Here is a 21,403-nt window from a genome sequence, read left to right on the forward strand (position 1 = left end):
GGCATTATTAATAGTTAATTTCTGCATGTAGTTTGAACAGTAAACAGGGGATATGTATGTGTATATATTAGATATACAATATAAGAATTGAGCAAGATGACTCAAAATTAATAATAAAGAAGTAATTATTAATTACTTATGTGGATTGCTCTTGAAAGGTGAATATGTGCGAAACAAAGTGATTTTTATTTTTAAATGTTATAACAAATTAAATGCTTGAGTCATATTGTGGAAATAATTCATGGATTCTTATTTGAGTGCAAATAAAAAAAGATTATTAGCTATTTTGTCAAGAATTCTGATAATTAGATAAAGTTAGTATATTTCAAGTATATATTCATATTCCTTTGGAGGAACCACTGTATGTTATGAAAATTTTTTTGTTAGGATAATTACAATAATATTATCCTTTAATCATTGTCAAGGAACAGTAATTCAATTTTTCTCTTAAGACAACATTGTTTTTGTGAAGTTATATTGTTTTACTTCCAAATATCTGGAAGTAAAACAATATTTTTTTGTTTTTCAAATAAAGTTTTACTGGAATAACACATAATAGGACTGTTTTAGATACAAGCCCAGAAAGTGATCAATAAATATAATTTTGGGGATATATATGAGTGAATTGCACTTTTGTCTATATCTTCAATCCTTGATTGAAAGGAGAAAACACAATTGCACCTGCAATTAGTCATTTGTGTATTAGTCAACTAAATTCAACTGTGTTGATGGGCAGAAATGAAACAAAGAAGGCTTATTTGTTCTTTGGCAGACTTCTTAACTGAGGATGGAAAGTGTTCTGGAAAAAGCAGGACTTGTTATAGACGATGAAGAACGTTGGAAGAGAGGGAGAGGGCGAGGCAGAGAGAAGAGCCTTCGAAGTAATTTGGATCAGAGATACAGAGGTAAGAATGATCCAGGTGTCTTGTTCCAGAAACACATTCGAATCCACTTGACTGGAACTGTTGACAGAAGAGAAAGAGATGACTGGAGATGTATGGTGGGCTGGAAGTTTCATAAAACTGAGGTATAATTCTCTTCCCCAAAATTACCTTTTGAAGGGGAGAATTCCGTATTTAAAATGTATTTTAAAAGTTATGCAACTTTCACCACTTCAATTTTTTGCTGTTGTTCCCTGAGAAAGAAATCCTGTGTTCATTAGCTTAACACTTGGTCCTTCCCCCACTTACTACCTGCACACATCCTCTGCCCCTGACAAGTGCCGAAAACATGTAGTCTGCTTTCTGGCTTACCTTGTGCCTGTCTTGAACATTTCATGGACGTGGAATCATATAAGGTCTTTTATGTCTACCTTTATTTTCCATAATGTTGTTGAGATTCAGCATGTTGTAAAGTGTATCAATTTGGTTCTTTCTGATGGCTGAATATACCCGTTATATAACATATTGCCATTTGTTCATCCATACTCTACTCAATAGTACTTGGATTCATTCAACTCTTTAAATTCATATGAATTTTTAGATAACAGCTTTTCATTAAGATATGTCTCAGTTCTCTTAGCTATATATCTAGAATTAGAAATAAAATTTTCATTGTAATCTTTTGTTTTATGTAATCTTTTGTTTTATGGACAGTGTGGTCAACTGTCATTTGAAGTGAGCATAGATAGCAGTGTTTGAGTATTGCAATTTCTTTCTATCCACATAAATATGTATTTTCTGTTTTATGGATTCTAACCATGTTGGTGTGAAGTCATAATTCATTATGGTTTTGATTTATATTTTATTGATTAATAGTTTTGTGGCATTTGTTATTTGGTGAAATATTTGTAGAAGTCCTTTGCCCTTTTAAAATTTGGGTTCTTCTACTGAATTGTAAGAGTTACTTACATACTCAAGAATAATTGTTCCTTAAAAGATCTATGGTTTGCAATTTTTCATTTTTTAACCTTTTTCACCTTGTTATCAATAATATGCTTTGGGTAAAAACATTAAGTTAATTTAAAGTTTTCTTGATTTTTCCATTAGTTTTTAAAATGACACTAAATTTTGGGATGTATACATCCATTTTACATTTTGCATCCATGTATACATCCCAAAATTTAGTGTCATTTTAAAAACTAATGAAAAAATCAAGAAAACTTTAAATTAGCTTAATTTTATATTTCATTGTTCCCACCATCGAAGTTCTAGTGTCATCTCACTACCAAAATGACACTACTTCCTACTTATCCCACTCTATTTTTCCTTTTCCTCCATGTTTTTTCCCACAGAATCTGAAAGTTCTTTTAGTTGTGTTTTGCTTTTGATTATTTATAATCCAAGTAACAGTGTAATTATCTAGTAGTTTTTTTTCTTCCTGACATATACTACTTAGCATAATCATCTCAAGTTTCATTATTTTGTTGCTAAAGGCACAATTTTATCACTTTTTAGTAGCTGAGTAGTATTAATGAAATATATATATTAATCTCAAAAATTTTCCCCAGCCATTTATTGATGAACATTTAGGATGTTTTCCTGTTTTGGTCATTGTGAATAATGCTGCTGTAATTACAGGGATGTAAATATATTTAATCTAATTTATTTATTCATTTAAAGTGAGTTTTCATGAATTTGATATCAATTTCTATTAGTGATATTGCTGAATCTTCTGATATCTCTTTTAGTTTTATAAAAATGTCATTAACATTTACAGAGAGACTGCTGCACCAATATACATTACAACCAGTGTTCAAAGGTTAGTTTTCTTGGAGCTCAATTAATTTAACTTTTATTTTCTGATGTGCTTTTGGTGCATAAGAAGCTTGCTTAATCAGCCAGCCATCAGAAGATTTCCACTTATTTCCTTTCAAGAATGTTGTTTTAGCTCTTTTATTTTAGACTTTTTTTCATTTTTCTCATTTTTATTTATCCATTCAGTTTCTTGCAGGATAGACTTAAAGGAAATGCATTTCTTTCTTAACAAAGAAAGACTGTTATAAATAAACATAATAAATAAATACTGTTAAGGCTTGGGGTCATATTATAAAGTAAAAGCACCACATATAACTTCAAGGTTTATCACTTAGAGTTTAGCGAAGACGTTTTAGAAAGCCAAATTGTGAGAAGACAAAATATAGGAATAATTTATATTTATTAATTAGTTAATAATGTCTTTCTTGCCATTGCCTCTGGATTTTCATAAGTAGAGAGAGTATGGTAATGCTGGGCTTCTGGTGCACCTTAAATTCAATTCTGATGTTTCCTGTCTTCTAAGTAGGGAATCATTTGAATGGTTTTCGTTGAACTGACAAATAAGTTTTTTGAAAAATCCCAAATAAAGAACTATGTGAAATAAAGCCTTAAGGTTTATTTTGTTAAATGAGGCAGTTTTATTGGATTCAATTTTATAAAGGATTCTGCCTCTGCCTTTGTTTTTCTCAATATAATTTATGGATTGAGGTTTGATACTGGGGTTTTTACCCACTTTTCACTGATCTTTGCATAAGGTGTAAAAATTGAAGTCTGAATTCTATATTTTCACATGTGATTGATTCACCAGTTTTCCCAAGAGCATTGCTGAAGAAACTATCCTTCCTTCCTCTTCGTGTCCTGAACTTTGTTGAAGAGCTGCTTATACTATATCTGTATGTTCACATCTGATTTCTCAGTTCGATTACACTGGTTGCAGAGTATGCTTTAATTTGGTGCCACATTATATTGATTTTCATTTTAATTACATTTAAAGATATTTAATTAATTTAGATTTAATAAATTTTTAAGGTTTAAGGTATTTTGACAGAATCTGAAAAGAGATTTGCTTAGTGCCCTATGATTTGTAGCCTATGTTCATAAAAATTTATTGATTTATAGTTATAGGTTGCTAGCTGTTTTATAGGTGAAATGACAGTTGGTAAAATTACAATAAGTTAACTACAAGAAGAGGCAGCAAACTTAGATCTTCACTTCAAGTGAACCCTGTAGAATTTTTATTTTAGAAGAGATAAAATATAACCTGTCTCAGTGGAGCGGTATCAAAAACTTATGGGGTCATATTTTAAAATCACCACACTGTTGCTTTTATTAATAAAAATAATAACAAGAAAAGTAGCTATTGTGGACAACTTTGTGGAGGTCTAACAATCTCTGCATTATGTGGTTTCTGGGTTACATGAAAAATGGGAAAAGTCATTTTGACTTCCTGATATATACTAATACATCTAATATATTGGAAAATTGATTTTTTAATTAAGGCACCAAAAGATTTTGTTCAGGATGAAAATAGATATGTTTTGATAAATTAGCAGGGGTTAGATTTTTAAAGTGAATTATGATTATGATATCATTTTTGAATTTCCTCATACTGAGTTGATAAGATTTAGAGAAGTGAATTTTCTAGGATGACACACAGGTAGGTAGAACTGTGACAGAGCAAGAAGTTACCTGAGGTTTGGGTGTATTTTTGCCTCATCTTATGATTAAAGGGCTTCAATAAAACTTACTGGAGAATTTGATTTATGGTTGAGAGCCACAGCTGAAAAAAAGTTCCTGAGTTATCTCTAAAAGGACTAGGATAGCCTGTGGCATAGTATGTAGCAATGTTTATGGGGTGAACTATACAGGGCAAAGTGTTCCCCAAGGTCTGCTATGAATCTCCTGTTAGGGTTAATTGCCTGAGATCATTATGTAGGCATCGTGCATTAGAGGACAGTGTTTCAGGGCCAGGAAGCCTAGTAGTTATTGGCAGCGCAGAAGATATGGGACTATCTGCATCTGTCAGCTCAAAAGAGAACTACAGTCTGTATCTTTGAAAGTGAGGCTGATGGACCCACAGTGAAATTTCTATGGAAACTGTATAATATCTAACAGAACAATCCAGCAAGAACTGTAGAGAAAGAACAGTCAACTCATGTTATAACTGTTCTGATTATTTATTTATTTATTTATTTATTTACCATTCTGACTTCTTGATCACTTTACCTCACAATCCTGGCTCCTGTCATCTCTGCCCTTGGTGAGGCTGGGAAACTTGTTAGCTAACTGAAGGAAGAAGAGAACTTTAGAGGAGGAGAGAAGGACAATTATTGCCACACTAGCAGCCTTCAGCAGTCCCCAGTTTGGGCAAAAGAAAAGTCAGTATTTAAATTAAAGTTTAGATTATTGTGTGCTTTGCCTATAAATATGTTTTGTTGTGAAAGTTTTAGAATATACACAGAAGTGGAGAGGATAGCAAATGAAGCATTTATACTCATGGCCCAGAATGGACAGTTGTAAGCAGTTTGCTATACTTTATGTATCTACAAATATTACCAAATGTAGCTATAAAAACATAGATTTTTCTTCATAACACAATGCTATTATTTTGCCTGAGAAAATTTAACAATGATTTTGTAGTATTATTCAAGTAAGCTCATATTCAGATGTCCTTGATTGCCTTAAAAATGGATTTTTTTCTTTAGGATATAGTATGTTTGAGATATTCTTTTTCAGTCTCTTAAGATTTTCCTTATCCCTAACTCTACTACTTTGAAGAACTCTGGCAGTTTTTCCAAGTGCAGGCTGTGTTCTGGACTGATTGTTCCTTTCCTTTTAGATTACTTCATGTGTTTTCTTATTCCCCATTTTTGTTATAAACTGAAAGTTACCTCTAAAGCATTCTTTCCCATGTGGGTAATACTGATCCCCACGGGGACACTGGAACAGTCTAAGGGAATGGTAATAACCTTGGGTGCAGTTGGGGGACACTTTCTGTTTGGTTAAAAGATAGATTTTGTGGGCACTAAGTTTGAGTAATTTTGTTTCTGGAATGGGTGTTGTAGACCAAATAAACTTGGATATCTACCTCTGTTTTAATACTTCTGTTTTTAGAGGGATGCAGTTTTGTTTTGTGGGGAAGAATGTTATATAGGTAATACTCTTATCTAGGGTCATAGCACTGTAGCACTGTCATCCCATTGTTCATCGACTTGCTCGAGCGGGCACCAGTAAGGTCTCCATTGAGACTTCTTATTACTGTTTTTGGCATATTGAATATGCCACGGGGAGCATGCCAGGCTCTGCCGTGCAGGTGGGATACTCTCGGTAGCTTGCTGGGCTCTCCGAGAGGGACAGAGAAATCGAACCCGGGTCGGCTGCATGCAAGACAAATTCCCTACCCGCTGTGCTGTCGCTCCAGTCCTGACTAGGGTTACTGCTTCTTTTTTTTTTAAATAGTTATCAAGGTATTTTGATTTATAATTCTATTAATTCTGCTTCCGTTATTTCAATACCACTTCCCTCCACTGTGGTCCCAAATTCCCCTTCCTTTCTTCCCTACATACCCTTCTCCCATAAACTTCTGTGAATCACTCTTTATTTCGGTTACCTTGGCCATTGCTTCTTTTTGGCACCTTTAAAATTGCACATCTGAGAAAAATTATTCTGTGTCTGTCTATCCCTTTGTTTCTGACAGACTTCACTCAGTGTAATGTTCTCTGGTTCCAACCATGTAGCAGCAAATCGAATGAGTTTGTCCTTTCTTAGAGCTGCATTGTATTCCATTGTGTATAAGCAGCTTCTTAATCCATTCACTCATAGCTGGGCATTTGGGTTGTTTCCCTACCTTGGCTGTCACACCAAATGCTGCAGTGACCATAAGTATGTATATGTTCTTTCAAATTAATGTTTTGTTTTTTTTTTTTGTTCTGGAGGTAGATGCCAAGCAGTGGTTTCCCTGGGTCTTATAGGAATTCTGTTCCTACTTTTTTGAGAACTCTGTATTATATTCATAGAAGTTGAACCAGATGCCATTTCCACCAGCAATGAATGAGGGCTCTCTCCTCACCACAGCCTGCCAACACTGTTTCCATGCTTCTTGATAAGTGCCATGCTCACTGGTGTGAGGTATTGTTTTTGATTTGCATTTCCCTAATCATAAGTGACGGAAAGCTTTCGTATGCTCCTTAGTCATCTGTATTTCCTTCTTGTAGAAGTGTTTATTCATCTTCTTTCCCAATTTTTAGATGGGGTTGTTCGATTTTTTTGTTGTTGAACTTTGTTTTATTGAGATTTTGGATAGTAGTTATTATTTTTTCTTTTTTCGGTCACACCTGGTGATGCACAGGGGTTACTTCTGGCTTTTCACTCAGGAAATTACTCCTGGTGGTGCTTGGGGGATGATATGGGATGCTGGGAATCGAACCCGGGTTGGCCAAGTGCAAGGCAAATGCCCTACCTGCTGTACTATTATTGCTTCAGCCTTGGATATTAGTCTTTATCTGATGCATTGTGTGCAGGGTTTTTTTTTTTCTCCCATTTAGTAGGGTCTTTTTTATCTTAGCTTCATTTCTTTTGATGTTCAGAAGCTTTGTAATAAGATGCAGAGCTATTTGTCTTATTTTGTTGTTTTTGCCTCTGTGATTATCCTATTGAAGATAACTCTGAGATCCATTTCTTATAATCTCAGTTTTAGGGTTCAGGTCCAAAGTTCTAATTCTTAATATTTTACTTTTGCTTACAAAGACCTCTGTCTATGTTTTATTCAATGATTTAATGGGTTCTGTAAACCAGGGATTCTTCTTTTTTTTTTTCTTTTTTGGGTCACACCCGGCAGTGCACAGGGGTTACTCCTGGCTCTGCACTCAGGAATTACTCTTAGCGGTGCTCAGGGACCATATGAGATAATGGGAATCGAACCCAGGTTGGGCACGTGCAAGGCAAACGCCCTACCCACTGTGCTATTGCTCCAGCCCCAGGGCTTCTTAAACATTTTCTGCTCTTGATCACTTTTCCCTTAGATATTTTTTCAAACAGAGCCACAGCTTGTAGCGCTCAGGGCTGACTCCTGGCTTTGCTTGCGAATCACTCCTAGCACTGCTCAGAGAATCCTATGGTGCCATAGACTGTGCTACCAGGGTTGGCCTCCTTCAGGGCAAGCACCTTATCCCCTGTACAGACTCTTTGATCTTCTACCGACTCCTCCCTCTGCCCTCCCAATTTTACTTGGCTTCAATTTGTATATGTATAAAATAAGTATACAAATCAAACTTTATTAATAATAAGCTAACAATTTATTTTAAAAAAAACAGCACTTTTTAGGTGACCCTCATATTCACTTTCATGATCCCATGTGAAATTGGGATCATGAAATGTAGGGGGCTTAGCCCAACATGCGCTGAGGGGATGCCAGCGCATATATATTCCATATATCCCCTGGTCTTTCAAGCAGATGTACACTGCTGGCTGCTGATTACTGCTGGGCCCAAGAAATCCTTTATTCAGGGGAGAAGAATGGTACAGGTAAACTGAAGGGGGAATTCTCTCAATGTATTTTAGTCTAAGATTAATCTTAAATTTATTCAAGATTTTATATAGTCTAAAAACAAAAGCTAGGAAAACATTTCTACATTGTGAGATGTCAATAGTTTGCTTTTGAATTTAAGGGAGGATTTTGGCTGGAAGCTCAAGTTTGTGAGATGGTGTCTAAAGCTTTGAGGCTAGTGGGTCATAGTGAGATTAAGCGTAGCTGGAAGAAAGGCCTAGGTAGAAGAATTGGAGTAATCTATCGTGTAGAATATAAAGACTGTCAAAGGAGCTGAGGGCACCTGGACAGCAAGAATGAAAACCCAACAAGCATAGCCTCTGGAATCTCAGTGAGAAACTGACTTGTGAGTTGGAAGTGACCACCTACTCCCAAGTGAGTTTCATATTCTTATCCTTCCAGCATATTCTATTTTTTCCCCCAGCATATTCTAAACCATAGGTGAATATTTTTTAAATTATGGGGGCTAGCTCACTTTTTTTTTTTTTTGCTTTTTGGGTCACACCCGGCAATGCCCAGGGGTTACTCCTGGCTCTGCACTCAGGAATTACCTCTGGTGGTGCTCAGGGGACCATATGGGATGCTGGGAAACGAACCCGTGTCAGCCGCATGCAAGGCAAACACCCTACCCGCTGTACTATCACTCCAACCCCTAGCTCACTTTCGAAATTACCCTTCCATTTGTATTTCCTGTGTTGGTTACATTATACAGAGATAATTTGTTTTATTGGTCAAATTTTGTGGACCATCAAGGAATAACAAGAATTTTGTTCTTTCCAAACACCATGACCTCTTAGTACCCTCATTACAAACCATAATGCACAAAAGGGAAAGGAGAGAGAGAGCAAGAAGGAAAGTGTCTCCCATAGAGGGAGGCTGGGGTTGGGGGTGGGGGTTGCTGGGGGATGGTGGTAGAGAAACAGGAGACATTGGTGGTGGGAAATGTACACTGGTAGAGGGGATGGGTGCTGGATCATTGTAAGACTGAAGCCCAATTATAAACAGCTTTGTACTGGTATATCTCATGGATATTCAATTAAAATTAAAAAAATAATAAAAGGAGTTTATAACCAATTCAATCAGCTTAATCAATAGCTGAATAAATAGCAGTACTCCTACATAAAAAAAAGAGTTTTGTTTTTTCAAATACAGTGTCATAGTTCCTTCTAAGTTTGAATCCCCAGATGTTTTTTAGTGTCCTTTGCAAACTTTCCTAGGTTCTCTGTGTTTCCATGCACTTCAGACATCTTCCAGGTATTTCAGTTTTGGTGAAGGCGGATGGATGCTGGGTGGAAGGATGCTCCTCCCACCGTACAATCTAGGGTAATCTGTCTTAATCACTTTGGTCATTTTATCATAGGATATATTGCAGGTCCAGAATCTGAACCTTGGCATACCCCAGTTTACAGAGAGGTGTGTTTCTTTCCTTGCACCACATTACATACTATAGTGCTGTAACTGTTTCACCGACGTCTCTTGAGGGAATTGAGGCCCAGAGAAGTGAATCATCTTATTCAAATTCACGAAGATCGGAACAGGGCAGAAGAACCTAAGTCTGCTCTGGGTCCAATACTAAACTAGAGGTAACTGGAAGTTTAGGGCTGCAGGTGGCATCTGAGAGAGACTTTATGGCATCTGTGCCATAGTGCCCAGGTGGTACTTCAGGGCTCCTTTCCCATCTATTAAAATAAAACTCCTGGGACATGCCAGAGAACTAGCCCGCAAGATGTGTGGGTGCAGAATTGTACCTCTGTCTTTTATCTATGCATGGTGTGGGTGTAAGAAATATTTTGTTCTCTTCTTTTATCTTGCCTGAGGAGACATAGGCAAAGCACTAGAGAATGAAATCTCTATATAAATGATAGCTGCTTCTCAGTTTCATCCAATCAAAGTCATGTGGTCTGTATTTTACCAATTCTGTTAAATTTTGAAGTAATTCTAGAAATCTTTTTATTTTAAAGTAGAATGCTCAAAATTGAATTATTTTAGTATTATATTACAAAGGTGAAGTTTAGGTAGAAAAAAGCTCATATCTGTAGGTTAAAATCTCTAGGTTTATAATATTAACTATTCTTTTCATTTTCCCCTTTAACCAAAATGAGGGCAAATAATTTATTTTGAAAATACAAATGCTTAGATTTACCACTAAAAACATTATATTGAATAAGTCATTTCACAATAGAAAGACACTCACAAAAAGTCATTGAGAAAACCATTTTCTTTTCCCTTTCTCTCTTTTTTAGATAATACTGAATGTCAGCAGAAAAATATAACTAATTACAACTGTTTTTAGGAAAATCTTAATTTCAGGAAAATTGCTCCTTGTGACTTTTGTCTGTGAGCTCTATGAGGAGTTAATACTTGTGGAGGGTTATCGTTAGCAAAACTATATTTAAATTCTTATGAACTCTTCATAATTTGAGAAATTACCATTTATTGACAGTTTTTGAAGATGGAGGGGTGCCATCTAATGGTGATTGAAGAAATCTTCCTTTAAACACATATTTCAAAGGTGTTAGACATGGTTTTCTTTTGATAGAGGTGCCTTCTTTATATTCAGATTTGGCAGCCATGTGAACAAACCTTGACTTAACTTATTGTTCCTGTACTTCCTCAGAAGATTTAACGTGAGAACTCTTTCATTTTGCACTTTGCTAAAGTGAGGTTACAGAAGAAAAACTGAAATGCATAATCTTCTAGATCCTCATATAGCTCTAGAATGGAAACTTCTGTACACGGTTCCTATTTCCTTGGTGGAAAAATGGAAAGTAAGACAAATGTGAGTGACTTGAGTGCCTTTTTGGATTTCTTAGTGATTCATGCAAGTAAGAGTGTATTGTTTCACAGAAAGTGTTAACCATAAGAATTTTGAAAAGGAGATAGAAATCAGAAGCCCATAAGTGGACTTTTATATTGTGTTGAATGTTAATTTGCCTCATGAGATACAGCTTTTCCTGGATGATTGTTTACTGAGAGGCTGCTGAGGAACAAAAGTTCTATGTCTTTGCCAGGTGATTGTTCGATTATATAAAAAATCATTATGTTAAAATAAACTTTGTAAACACATGACAGTGCAGATATGAGTGCTGTCAAAAACTCTATCATCCCATTTAATGATGGTTCCCATAGGTATTCAAATTGGCCCAAAGAGTATCTGAGAAGCTATTTGTATAAAAATATTGGAATGTTAGCTAAGATTGCTAGGTTAGTTGTAAAACCGGGAAATATCATACTGGGCAATAAAACTGTATCCAAAATGACTTTGAATCATCTGTTTTATTGTACAAAAATGTTCTTGTACCTTAACCAGATTAACTGTTCATGGTTGCTTGTAGTGTCATGGTTTGAGACTGTTGGTCAATAAACAGCAAACAATCATTGACTTGAACAAAACACGTTTCTTTCTTTTTCTTTTTTTCTTTTTTGGGTGTGGGAGCAACTGTTATTTATTTCTAAGCCTTTTTTCTAATTGATTGAGGTTCTGTGATTTATAATACTGTTATGATGGTTTCTGTGTATATAATTCCAACACCACACCCATCACCTAATCACCTTCCAATTTATTTCCATTCCAAGATGTATTCATGTGAAATTACCAAATAATTGTGGACAAAATGCAGGATCTTCCAAAGCAGGGGGAGAAGAGGGTGAGCAACACAAATAGATACTTAATACTTGGGAATAAAATTTATTAATTGTTATTTCTATTTTTTTAATCTTCCCACCTTTCTTTCCTTTTGAATGTTCTGTCTGAACATACATAAGATTGATACGAGATTAAAGCAAGATTAGAACACATCATGCATGAAACAATTTTAAACATACATATTTGCATATTTAAGGTGGCATGTGAGGTTAGATTAACAAAATGTAACATTATAGAGTCATTTTTAAGTAAATGGTATTAAATCAAATATTTATTTTATTGAGACCAATAGTTATAGCTACCTAGAATTTAATGGTTGTTTGACAGTGTGTGGTCTTGGAAAGTGCAGATCACTAAATTGGTGCCTGCTTTCCCCTGAACTGTGAATTAATATATAAGGAAAAATTCAGGAGAGCCATCATTTTATTGATCAGATCTACAATGATGATAATGATAGTTGAGATCATAAATCTGCTTCTATAGTGAATCCACCTCCCTATTTATAACCATCATGAAAAAAGAAAGTGTTGGTTCTTCAGTTTGTTTCCAGAAGACAAAATGGGCCCCAGAAATTTCCCTTAATATACTGTATTACTGCATCACTGTCATCCCATTGCTTATCGATTTGCTCAAGTGGGCACCAATAATGTCTCCATTGTGAGACTTGTTACTGTTTTAGCTTGCCAAGCTCTGCCATGCGGGCGGGATACTCTTGGTAGCTTGTCAAGCTCTCCGAGAGGGATGGAGGAATTGAAACCTGGTTAGCCGAGTGCAAGGCAAATGCCCTACCTGCTGTGCTATCGCTCCAGTCCTAAAAGTTTTAAATAAATGAACAATAAAGTAAAAAACATGTATAGTACAAATAATTATGAAAATATTCCTTTATCTTTTTCTAACTTTTTTTATCGAATCACAGTGAGATACACAGTTACAAAGTTGTTTATGATTGGGTTTCAGTCATATAATGTTCCATCACCCATCCATTCACCATTGTATACATTTCCCACCACCAAGGTCCCCAGTTTCCCTCCTCCTCTTCCTCTTCTTCCTCCTCCTCCTTCACCTCCTCCTCCTCCTCCTCCTCTCCTCGCCTCTCTTTTTTTTAGACACTATCCCTTTTTCATTTAAAAATATTTAGCATTTTATTTGTAACTTTATATTTTTTCTTTGAATGCTGCAAATTTAAGTTTAGTTTTTGAAAAAAGGAGAAGGTCAGTTTTTGGTAGTACACACCAAATACAAATAACATAGATTAAGAATTCTTAGAGATTGAATAATTGATGATATGAACGATGAAACTCCACTTGTTCTGTGGGAGTAATTCTATAGTTTTCGAATGCTCTTTAGTAAATGTAATAGAATTCAAGTAATTCTACACTTGTAAGCCTTGCTCCGTCAGGATCATATTTTCAGTATTAATTCCCTGGTGGTCACACTACGGAAGATGCTTACTGTAGTATCAATGAGATAATAGCTGACTATAAAAGGTCAGTGCAATCATTCTTTAATTTTCCTGCAATAATGTTTTTCCCCACTTTTTTCTGTCACAGTTTCTTATTCTAAATTTTAAAAAGACAAAACTTTCAACATGGCAAAGTTTTTTTTTTATGAAAATTGATTACTGCAAAATTCTCAACATTTTTTGACTTCTTAAGTTGTTTACATTGTCATGTATTGGTGTTAGATTCTCATTTGCTGATTCTGTTCCTCATTCTGCTGTGTTTTTGCAGACTTATTGCAACTTAAAATTGGAAACTCTTATCTATTCAGAATGTAATATACTTACTCTCTGTTCTATCGTATCCATTAATAAGAGGGAAGATGGGCAGATGGTACTATTTTAGTAAACAAGGTTTAGTATTCATTGGTTATTGTTCCACTTACCAACACTGTTGGTGAGTGTTGTTTTATAAACTATATTTAATATGTTTATGGGAATACAATTTGCAAAAAGGGAAGAAAGAAATAGACATTTATGAACACAGGTAGGGGAAAGAATTAATGCCAGGCTTAACTAGAAGTGTATGATAGAGACAGTCTATAATTATTGATTGCTTAGAGATTATCCAATGGGTAGTCATTTTTAATTTTTCCTCATTTATCCCTTCTATTCCCTTTTTTGCTTTTCTCATTGTGGCAGGAACAGCTGTAGTGCACAAAGGGATCCCAAAGACAGTGCTAGAGATTGCCTGTTTGTGTGAATGTTACTGGTTATTGAACGCCACCTTCTCTGCCACCGAGTCCTGAAAACTCATTAACTTTTTCTAAACGCTGCATACTCTCATTCTGCTTTGTTCTTCTTGGGTTTGTGTAAGTGTCCAGAATTTTCCTTTACTAGTCAGTTTCCTTACATGGTTGATTTTGAGGTGAAGAGGCAACTATTATAGACAGAAGTAATAATTGGATGAGAACAGGATATTATTGGATGCCCTTTCTCAAATGTTTTAAAAAGTTGAAGATTGTTGAATGTTAGAGTCAGGGAGGAGGGATCTCCTACTTGGTAGATTCTGACATGAGATCACAATATTACAGATTGGCAATTAAAGACTAAATACCAGTGTCTAATGTGATAGAAAATCCAACCCGAGCTGGCTAGAGCAAAAGTGATTTATTGCCATAGCAACTGAAAAGTCCGGGGGAAAGCTGGATCCAGGCACTTATGCTTGATTATTAAGACTTGGCTGCTCTCCACCTCTTGGTTCTGTCTTGGCTCTGTTGGCTTCAATTCCAGACTGGGGGAGGTTGGCCCTAGTCGGTTTTTACCTTGAATCAAGTGTTATAGGAAATCTGTAGTCCTGTCTAAACAGTGTCTCAGAATTATGCCTTCTGATATATATGTATATATATGTATAAAAATCAGTAAGATAGTAATCTTTAAGGCCAGGGAAAACAGGCCAGGAGGACTGGGCAATGGTTGGTCAATGGTGTGGGAGATGGAGGATAGTTAAGATAGAGGAAGGTCCATTATGACAGTATTAGGTGGAAATGATCACTCTGGACAAGAACTGAGTAGCAGTTAAAGGGATATACATGATAACCTTTCAGCATCTGTATAGCAAACCATAAGGCCTAAAATGAGAGAGAGAAAGAAAGAGAGAGAGAGAGAGAGAGAGAGAAAAGAGGTGCCTGACATAAAGGCAGGCTGGAGTGCGGGGTGGCTTGAAGGTGTGGGAGGGAAACTGGGGACACTGGTACTGAGAAATTACACTGGTGAAGGGATGGGTGTTGGAACATTGTATCACTGAGACCTAGTCATGAACAATTTTGTAATGCTCTACCTCACGGTGATTTCAATAATAATAATAATAATAAAAAGAAAATGAATGGGTAAAAACTTTTATTGTTATGATGAATAACTATATTTATGCTAAAAATAATTATGCCTATTTCACTTTGATTGGTTTGTTTTGAATCATAAGTTCAACTCAATGAATATATTGGTGCCAAATGATCATGTCTAATGATTCTTTGGGTTCTTAGTTATTTGCACAAGATACAGCAGATATTTAATATAAAGATATCAGCTACTCTTCTGAAAGTATTTACTTTTCATTGTGGAGCTATTCTAGTATGTCCCTGATTTAAATTAATTCTTTTTTCAGAATTAGTTGATTTGTTGTTTATATTGAATAAAGTTACTGGACTCCAGGAATCTAAAACTTTGTGTCTGTGTGCTCAGAGACCTTCAAAATTCAGAAAAAAAATGTAGCAATGAAAGAAGCAAGAAAGTAACCTAAAATTTGTATTTCAACATGAAGAGAATCTTTAAGAGATAAGGTACCTATTGTCAGGACAGTTTTCATTCCTTTTGGTTGGTACTAAGCACCAAAGGAAAATGTGAAGAGAACAAGATGATAATTGGAAATGAGAGTTTGAATGTTATAATATGTCATTACAGATTGGAGTAATAATATAAATAATGATAGCATTAGTCTTTCACTGTTGTGATAAGATATAAATTAAACACGATCTCTAAGCATGTTTGATATTCATTTATGTTGGGTGTATTATTATGGGATGTTTAAAATAGGTGGTAGTATGTCATTTAAAATTTTAAAAAATTAGTAATAGAGAAGGTGACCTCAAGTACATATGAATTTGTCATTTTATTAATGCCTAATTTTCTGAGTTTAGCAAATGGAGTTACTTGGATTAGGTTTTATTTTATAAAGGAAAATATCATACTTGGTTACTCTAAAAAGTATTCAGTATTTGTGTAATTATGCTCGTCTTTTAGTAGTAATGTCATTTTCAGAGCTTTTTCTTCTTTAAATTTTCATTGAATGCCAACTTTCCTTGCTGGTTAAAAGATGAAAGCAGAGGAGATTCAAATATCAGGAATTTATCAGAGAATTGAGGCCTTTTCTAATCATGCTTATTGGTACATTTTACGTACTCTCAAAACTCATTAACATGCACTAATTTAAAATGAATTTAATGGGGCTGAAGAGATAGTACAAACAGTAGGGCTCTTGCTTTGCACGTGGCCACTCTGGAATTCAATCTCTGGCATCCCATATTCTCTCCCGAGACCCACCAGGAGTGATCCTGAGCACAGAGACAGGAATAAGTCCTAAGAACTACCAGATGGGGCCCCCCAAAAAAAACAAAAAGAAAACATGAACTTACTTCCTTAACCACAAGTTCTTAGAGTTCTAATTACCTGGGAAACTGCAGTTGTGTTGCATTTTAATTCATTGGTCCTAACATCCAAAAATACTGTTGAATAAAGTGTTCAAGGGCATTGTAGTGTCAGTTAAATAAATGTAATTGTTCATCAGAATATAATGATGTGAACTTAGAGGAGTTTTATAATGATGCTCCTTTATTGTAATCTGCCTAGTGTGCATGAGTTTAAAATAATTCAGGAGCTTGGAAACGTGATACAAATGAATATTTTACACCTGGAATTTGTAGGAATAAAATATAAAATGTAGTATAGTAGTTATTGGATAGTCTGGAGGTGGACTCATATTCATAGGGTCAAATCCTTTAAGACACTCAGTTGTGTTACACTGTATATGTTAACTGAACTGTTTGTGCCTTAGTTTTCTCAGCTATAAAATAGGGATAGTGACGTTTGCTCTCCATCTGTTTGGGAAAGATATTGTGATGTTTATGTGTAAAGTACTAAAATAATGCTATAGAGGAATATGCTATTATGTTTACTTCTATAGGCCATTATAGGATCATTTTCAGCATCCTAAAAATGCAATGTAGTAATATGTAGAAGGATATATGAAGAAGTCTGTATTAAGTTTAACCATATAGCGCTGTCGTCCCATTGTTCATCGATTTGCTCAAGCAGGCACCAGTAATATATCCATTGTGAGACTTGTTGTTACTGTTTTTGGCATATCGAATATGCCATGGGTAGCTTGCCAGGCTCTGCCGTGTGGGCGGGATACTCTCAGTAGCTTGCTGGGCTCTCTGAGAGGGACGGAGGAATTGAACACAGGTTTGCCTCATGCAAGGCAAACATCCTACCCGCTGCATACTGCACTGAGATATTTTTAATTATCTTTGCTTGAGGAGGAAGTTTGGGCCACACCTACATTACTTAGGGGCTGCTACTGGCTCTGCGCTCAGGGTTACATGTGGTGCTGTGGATCTAATTGAGGTTAGGCACATGCCAGGCAGGTGTGTTAACCTCTGTACTATCTTTCCAGCCCCTGATTATTATCTTCAAGCTACAAGTATGGACTAATGTATGTCCCCCCTCACCCCCAGGACATACTGCTCACATTCTTCCATACACTTAAGGAGAGCTGTATTTCAAAATATGTGCTGGGTCTTTATTGCATTGGAACCATCCAGACTGTCTCTTAAATGTAGATCCTTGGGTTCCATCCTAAACCCACTCAATCAGAACTTCTCAGTGTGCAAATCAGTAATTTAATACATGAATTGATCCTTAAGTCAGACAAATTTCAAAACCTTTTCCCACTGGTTCAAGATTTCCTCTTATGTAACTTGTCTTAATGCTTTCTTACTTTTTTTATCCCAAGTCACCTCATGTTCAAGGAATGAATGATTTCCTTTCAAAATCACAGTAGACCAAACCTGATGGTTTTCTGGCTGGGGAGGAAGTCACAGGCTGTATCCCAGGGCTTCCTCCTGGCTCTGTGCTCAGGGATCACTCCTGGTGCTGCTTCTGGGGCCTCATGTGATGGGGAAAGAACCTAAGTTGGGGAAAGAACCAAAGTTGGTGTGCATGACAAGCACCTTAGCCGCTGTACTAACTCTTCAGGCCACCAAATTCATTTTTCTCTTGCACATCCTGAGCTTTGGTTGTTATCACTTCATTCCTTTAATTTGTATTCTCATCAGCACTCTTAATTTATCATTGCTGTTATTGCTGTTATTTATTATAAGTGAGGTGTAAAATGATCCTGGTTTTTAAATTCCACAAATAATCTTTAGTTGTCTCGTTTAGTCTTTCCTTAAACTTTCTTTTCCTTTATCTTATTTCTCATTTCCTTTCTTTCTGTCAGTGAACATTCCTGGTTTAGAAGTCAGGGATAGATTTGCAGTTGCTGAAGGAGAACATGTTTTTTTTTTTTCCTCCCAAATTCTTTATTACCATGGAAGGTTTTTCAGTTTTGTTTGTTAAGGAGAAGAAACAGCTGCAGAAAATCCAGTTTTCAACAATCCTTGTGGGCTATGTCTGTGGGCTGTATCTCTTACTTAGACTCCATCTGAACTCAGTTTTCTTGTTTATGGGTTCCTGGCCATAAACACGTGAGACATCATTTAGGGATCTCAGACTGCACTATTTGAATAGGCTTGTCGGGGAGAATTGCATTTAAATCTTAAAATATATCAGGCACTCTTGTACTCGGTGGTTCCTAAATAAAAAGCCAGGTGTAACCAGGTGGAAATAATACATACATGAAAATTTTATTACTTCTTGACCAAGGTAAAGATTAATAGAAAGCATTTGGGCTCATAGAGCGCATAATGCAGCTCTTCTTTAAAACACATGAATTTGTTATGTTCGTGTGGCTGATCACATAGATCCATTGGAATCTTAATGATCCATGAGATAAATTGTTCACATTTTTAGAGGTACATCTACATTACAAAACAGTGCTTTCAGGAGGCCTCTGAAGTCTCCTGCTTTAAAAAATACTTGAGTTGCACAGTGCTGAAAGGAACAATATTGTGATTTACAAGCAAAACACTGCACTGAAAGGAAAACAATGAGAGTTATGGAAAAGGAAGAAACAAATATGTCCCCAAATTTACTTATTTTAAAAGCAACATGGAGATATTCTAAAAACTGGTTCTAGTACTTTAGTATATAAAATGCAAGGAATTTAAGTCCTGAAAATCTTTGTCTTCTTTGAAAGCATTAGTATTTCTTGTAATAATTAAATAGTTTTAAAAATTAGAAATGCAATAAAAAAGTAAACGCAGCCAGAAATCAATTTATCAGTAGGGCTTTTGCTTCTGCTGTTTTATCAATTTGACTTCTTTCATATTTTTTATGTGATCATCAAGAACGTAGTTGTGAAAGTTCTGATGAGGTTGTCATTTCATTTGATAATTTTTTAGTTCAATCAGACACCTTTACATTTTATTTAAGAGAGTATTTCATATTGCTGCTTAGATTTATTAGAATATTTTTTTGTCTGTGTGCCATGACTTGAACCCATATTCTCACATATCAAAAGCATGTACTCTAGAACTAGTCTGCATCTTTACTGATTTTTAACAAACTTAATTTAATAAATAAGTTTAAATAGTTATTGTTATAGTCTTAATAAAATTCCAAAAAAGTAATGAGTAGTAAAAGAATCAAGAGAAGCTACTGTATACTTTTATTTTTTTTTTGAGTTTATTCTCTAATCACACATTTGAGTTGGAAGGCTTTTGATGTCTTAGTTGCTCACTGCCTGGAAGTCTTTGATATGTATTTAATGGAAATATATTCGTTTTTTTCTTGTGAACAGAATTTTTTTTTTCCCTATAGGGATGCCCTCTGCAGTTGTATTAGTCAACCTTCTTTCAGTTTTATTCTTTCCGTCTGTGTTTGGAGAAACAGAAATAAGATTCGCTGGACAAAGAGAATTTGTGGTTAATGAAACAAGTACAACAGTTATTCGACTTGTCATTGAAAGGATAGGAGAGCCAGCAAATGTCACTGCGATTGTGTCGGTAAGAAATGGTTGTATTTCTGTTCCACTGAAATAGAATGAAAGGTTTTCATTTCAATGACAGGTTTTTTGTTCTTTTATTGTCTGCAATTCTAAGTGGTTTCATTTTGATAAATGATTTTTAGATACAATATTCCATTCATAGCTGTTAGAATTTTGTACGGTGTTACAGGATAGTTATATTTGTTTACCAATAATACAACTTTAAGGATATAAACTTTTTGTTTTGTAAAATTTATGTCTTTTGACAAGAAAAAACCTGTCAATAAACATTTCTAAGTACAATAATATTTTATCTTGGGTAGTTTGGATTCTAGTTATATTGGCTCAGGTATATTGTTAATTGTTTGGTGACTTAGAGAAAATAGGTCAAGTATTTAAAAGTAGAAAAATGAAAATTAAAAATCCAAAGCAGTCTCTTTCAAGTGAGAAGTTAGTGTATTAATTTAAGAAGTTAGAATTAGCTAGCCTTGTGGGCTATTCTACACAAAGTTAAATCATTTAGTGGATTGTGTAAGCATGTATTTGTGTCTGTATTCAACCAGAAAACATTATGATTGCCATTGCTGATACTAAAGCTCAAATTACTTGAAATTTTTGTTTTCAAAATAAAAAATTTAAGTAATAGGCTTAATTATCACATTGTGAAACATTGTAAAAGAAAAAAAGGAAGAAAAACTACCTGTGAAACAAACTCATTATAACTTTGTGCATTCCTTTTCGTTTTTAATTAGTGGTATGCGTTCAGTTTGTTTGTTCAATATAATTTTTAACTTGAGCATATCATATAGTTGGCAGTGCATTATATTTAAAATCCTTATTTGTATAATTTTTATTCTATTATGGCACATTTATTATTTATTTCTGCCATTTTCACAATTTTTCTTGATGGTGTTGATGTCATTTTCAGGCATTCCTCAACTATAATGTAACTGAGGCCACTGTCAGTTTTCATTTTATTTTATTCTTTTGTTTTTTGGGCAACACCTGCTTTTGCTCGAGGGACCATGTATGCATGCAAGGCAAACATCAGCTGTCTCTGGTCCCTGCTTTCAATTTTCCGTTTGGGGGCCACACCTGGTGGTGCTCAGGGCTTAATCCTGACTCTCTTCTCAGGGATCACTCCTGATCGGATGCAGGAGACCATATAGGGTGCCAGGGGTTCAATTGTAATTCCCCTCATCCCTTCCCTTTGTTTTAATTTGGGGGGGCTGTGGCGAGCAGGGTCATAACGCATATCTGACTGTGAATCTCACACATTTCATCATGGGGCTCACACACCTGGCTGTTGTGTGCAGCGGGTCATTCTCCTTTAGTTAGAGTGGTGTACACATGAGCTCACCAGTGATCACACTCT

The 21,403-nt window shown here is 35.3% G+C and overlaps 1 protein-coding gene across 1 annotated transcript in view; it reads left to right on the top strand.

The window, feature by feature from the left end:
• Positions 1-795: 795 nt before the first annotated feature.
• Positions 796-21,403, top strand: part of ADGRV1 (adhesion G protein-coupled receptor V1) — a 534,581-nt gene continuing 513,973 nt past the window's right edge. The window contains exons 1-2 of the mRNA XM_055138625.1: positions 796-905; positions 19,863-20,047. Of these exons, the coding sequence (XP_054994600.1) occupies positions 19,865-20,047 (183 nt within the window). The 5' untranslated portion in view covers positions 796-905; positions 19,863-19,864. The remainder of the gene's footprint in view (positions 906-19,862; positions 20,048-21,403) is intronic.

The sequence above is a fragment of the Sorex araneus genome, chromosome 1 (assembly GCF_027595985.1).
Source record: "Sorex araneus isolate mSorAra2 chromosome 1, mSorAra2.pri, whole genome shotgun sequence".
Taxonomy (NCBI): Eukaryota; Metazoa; Chordata; class Mammalia; order Eulipotyphla; family Soricidae; genus Sorex; species Sorex araneus.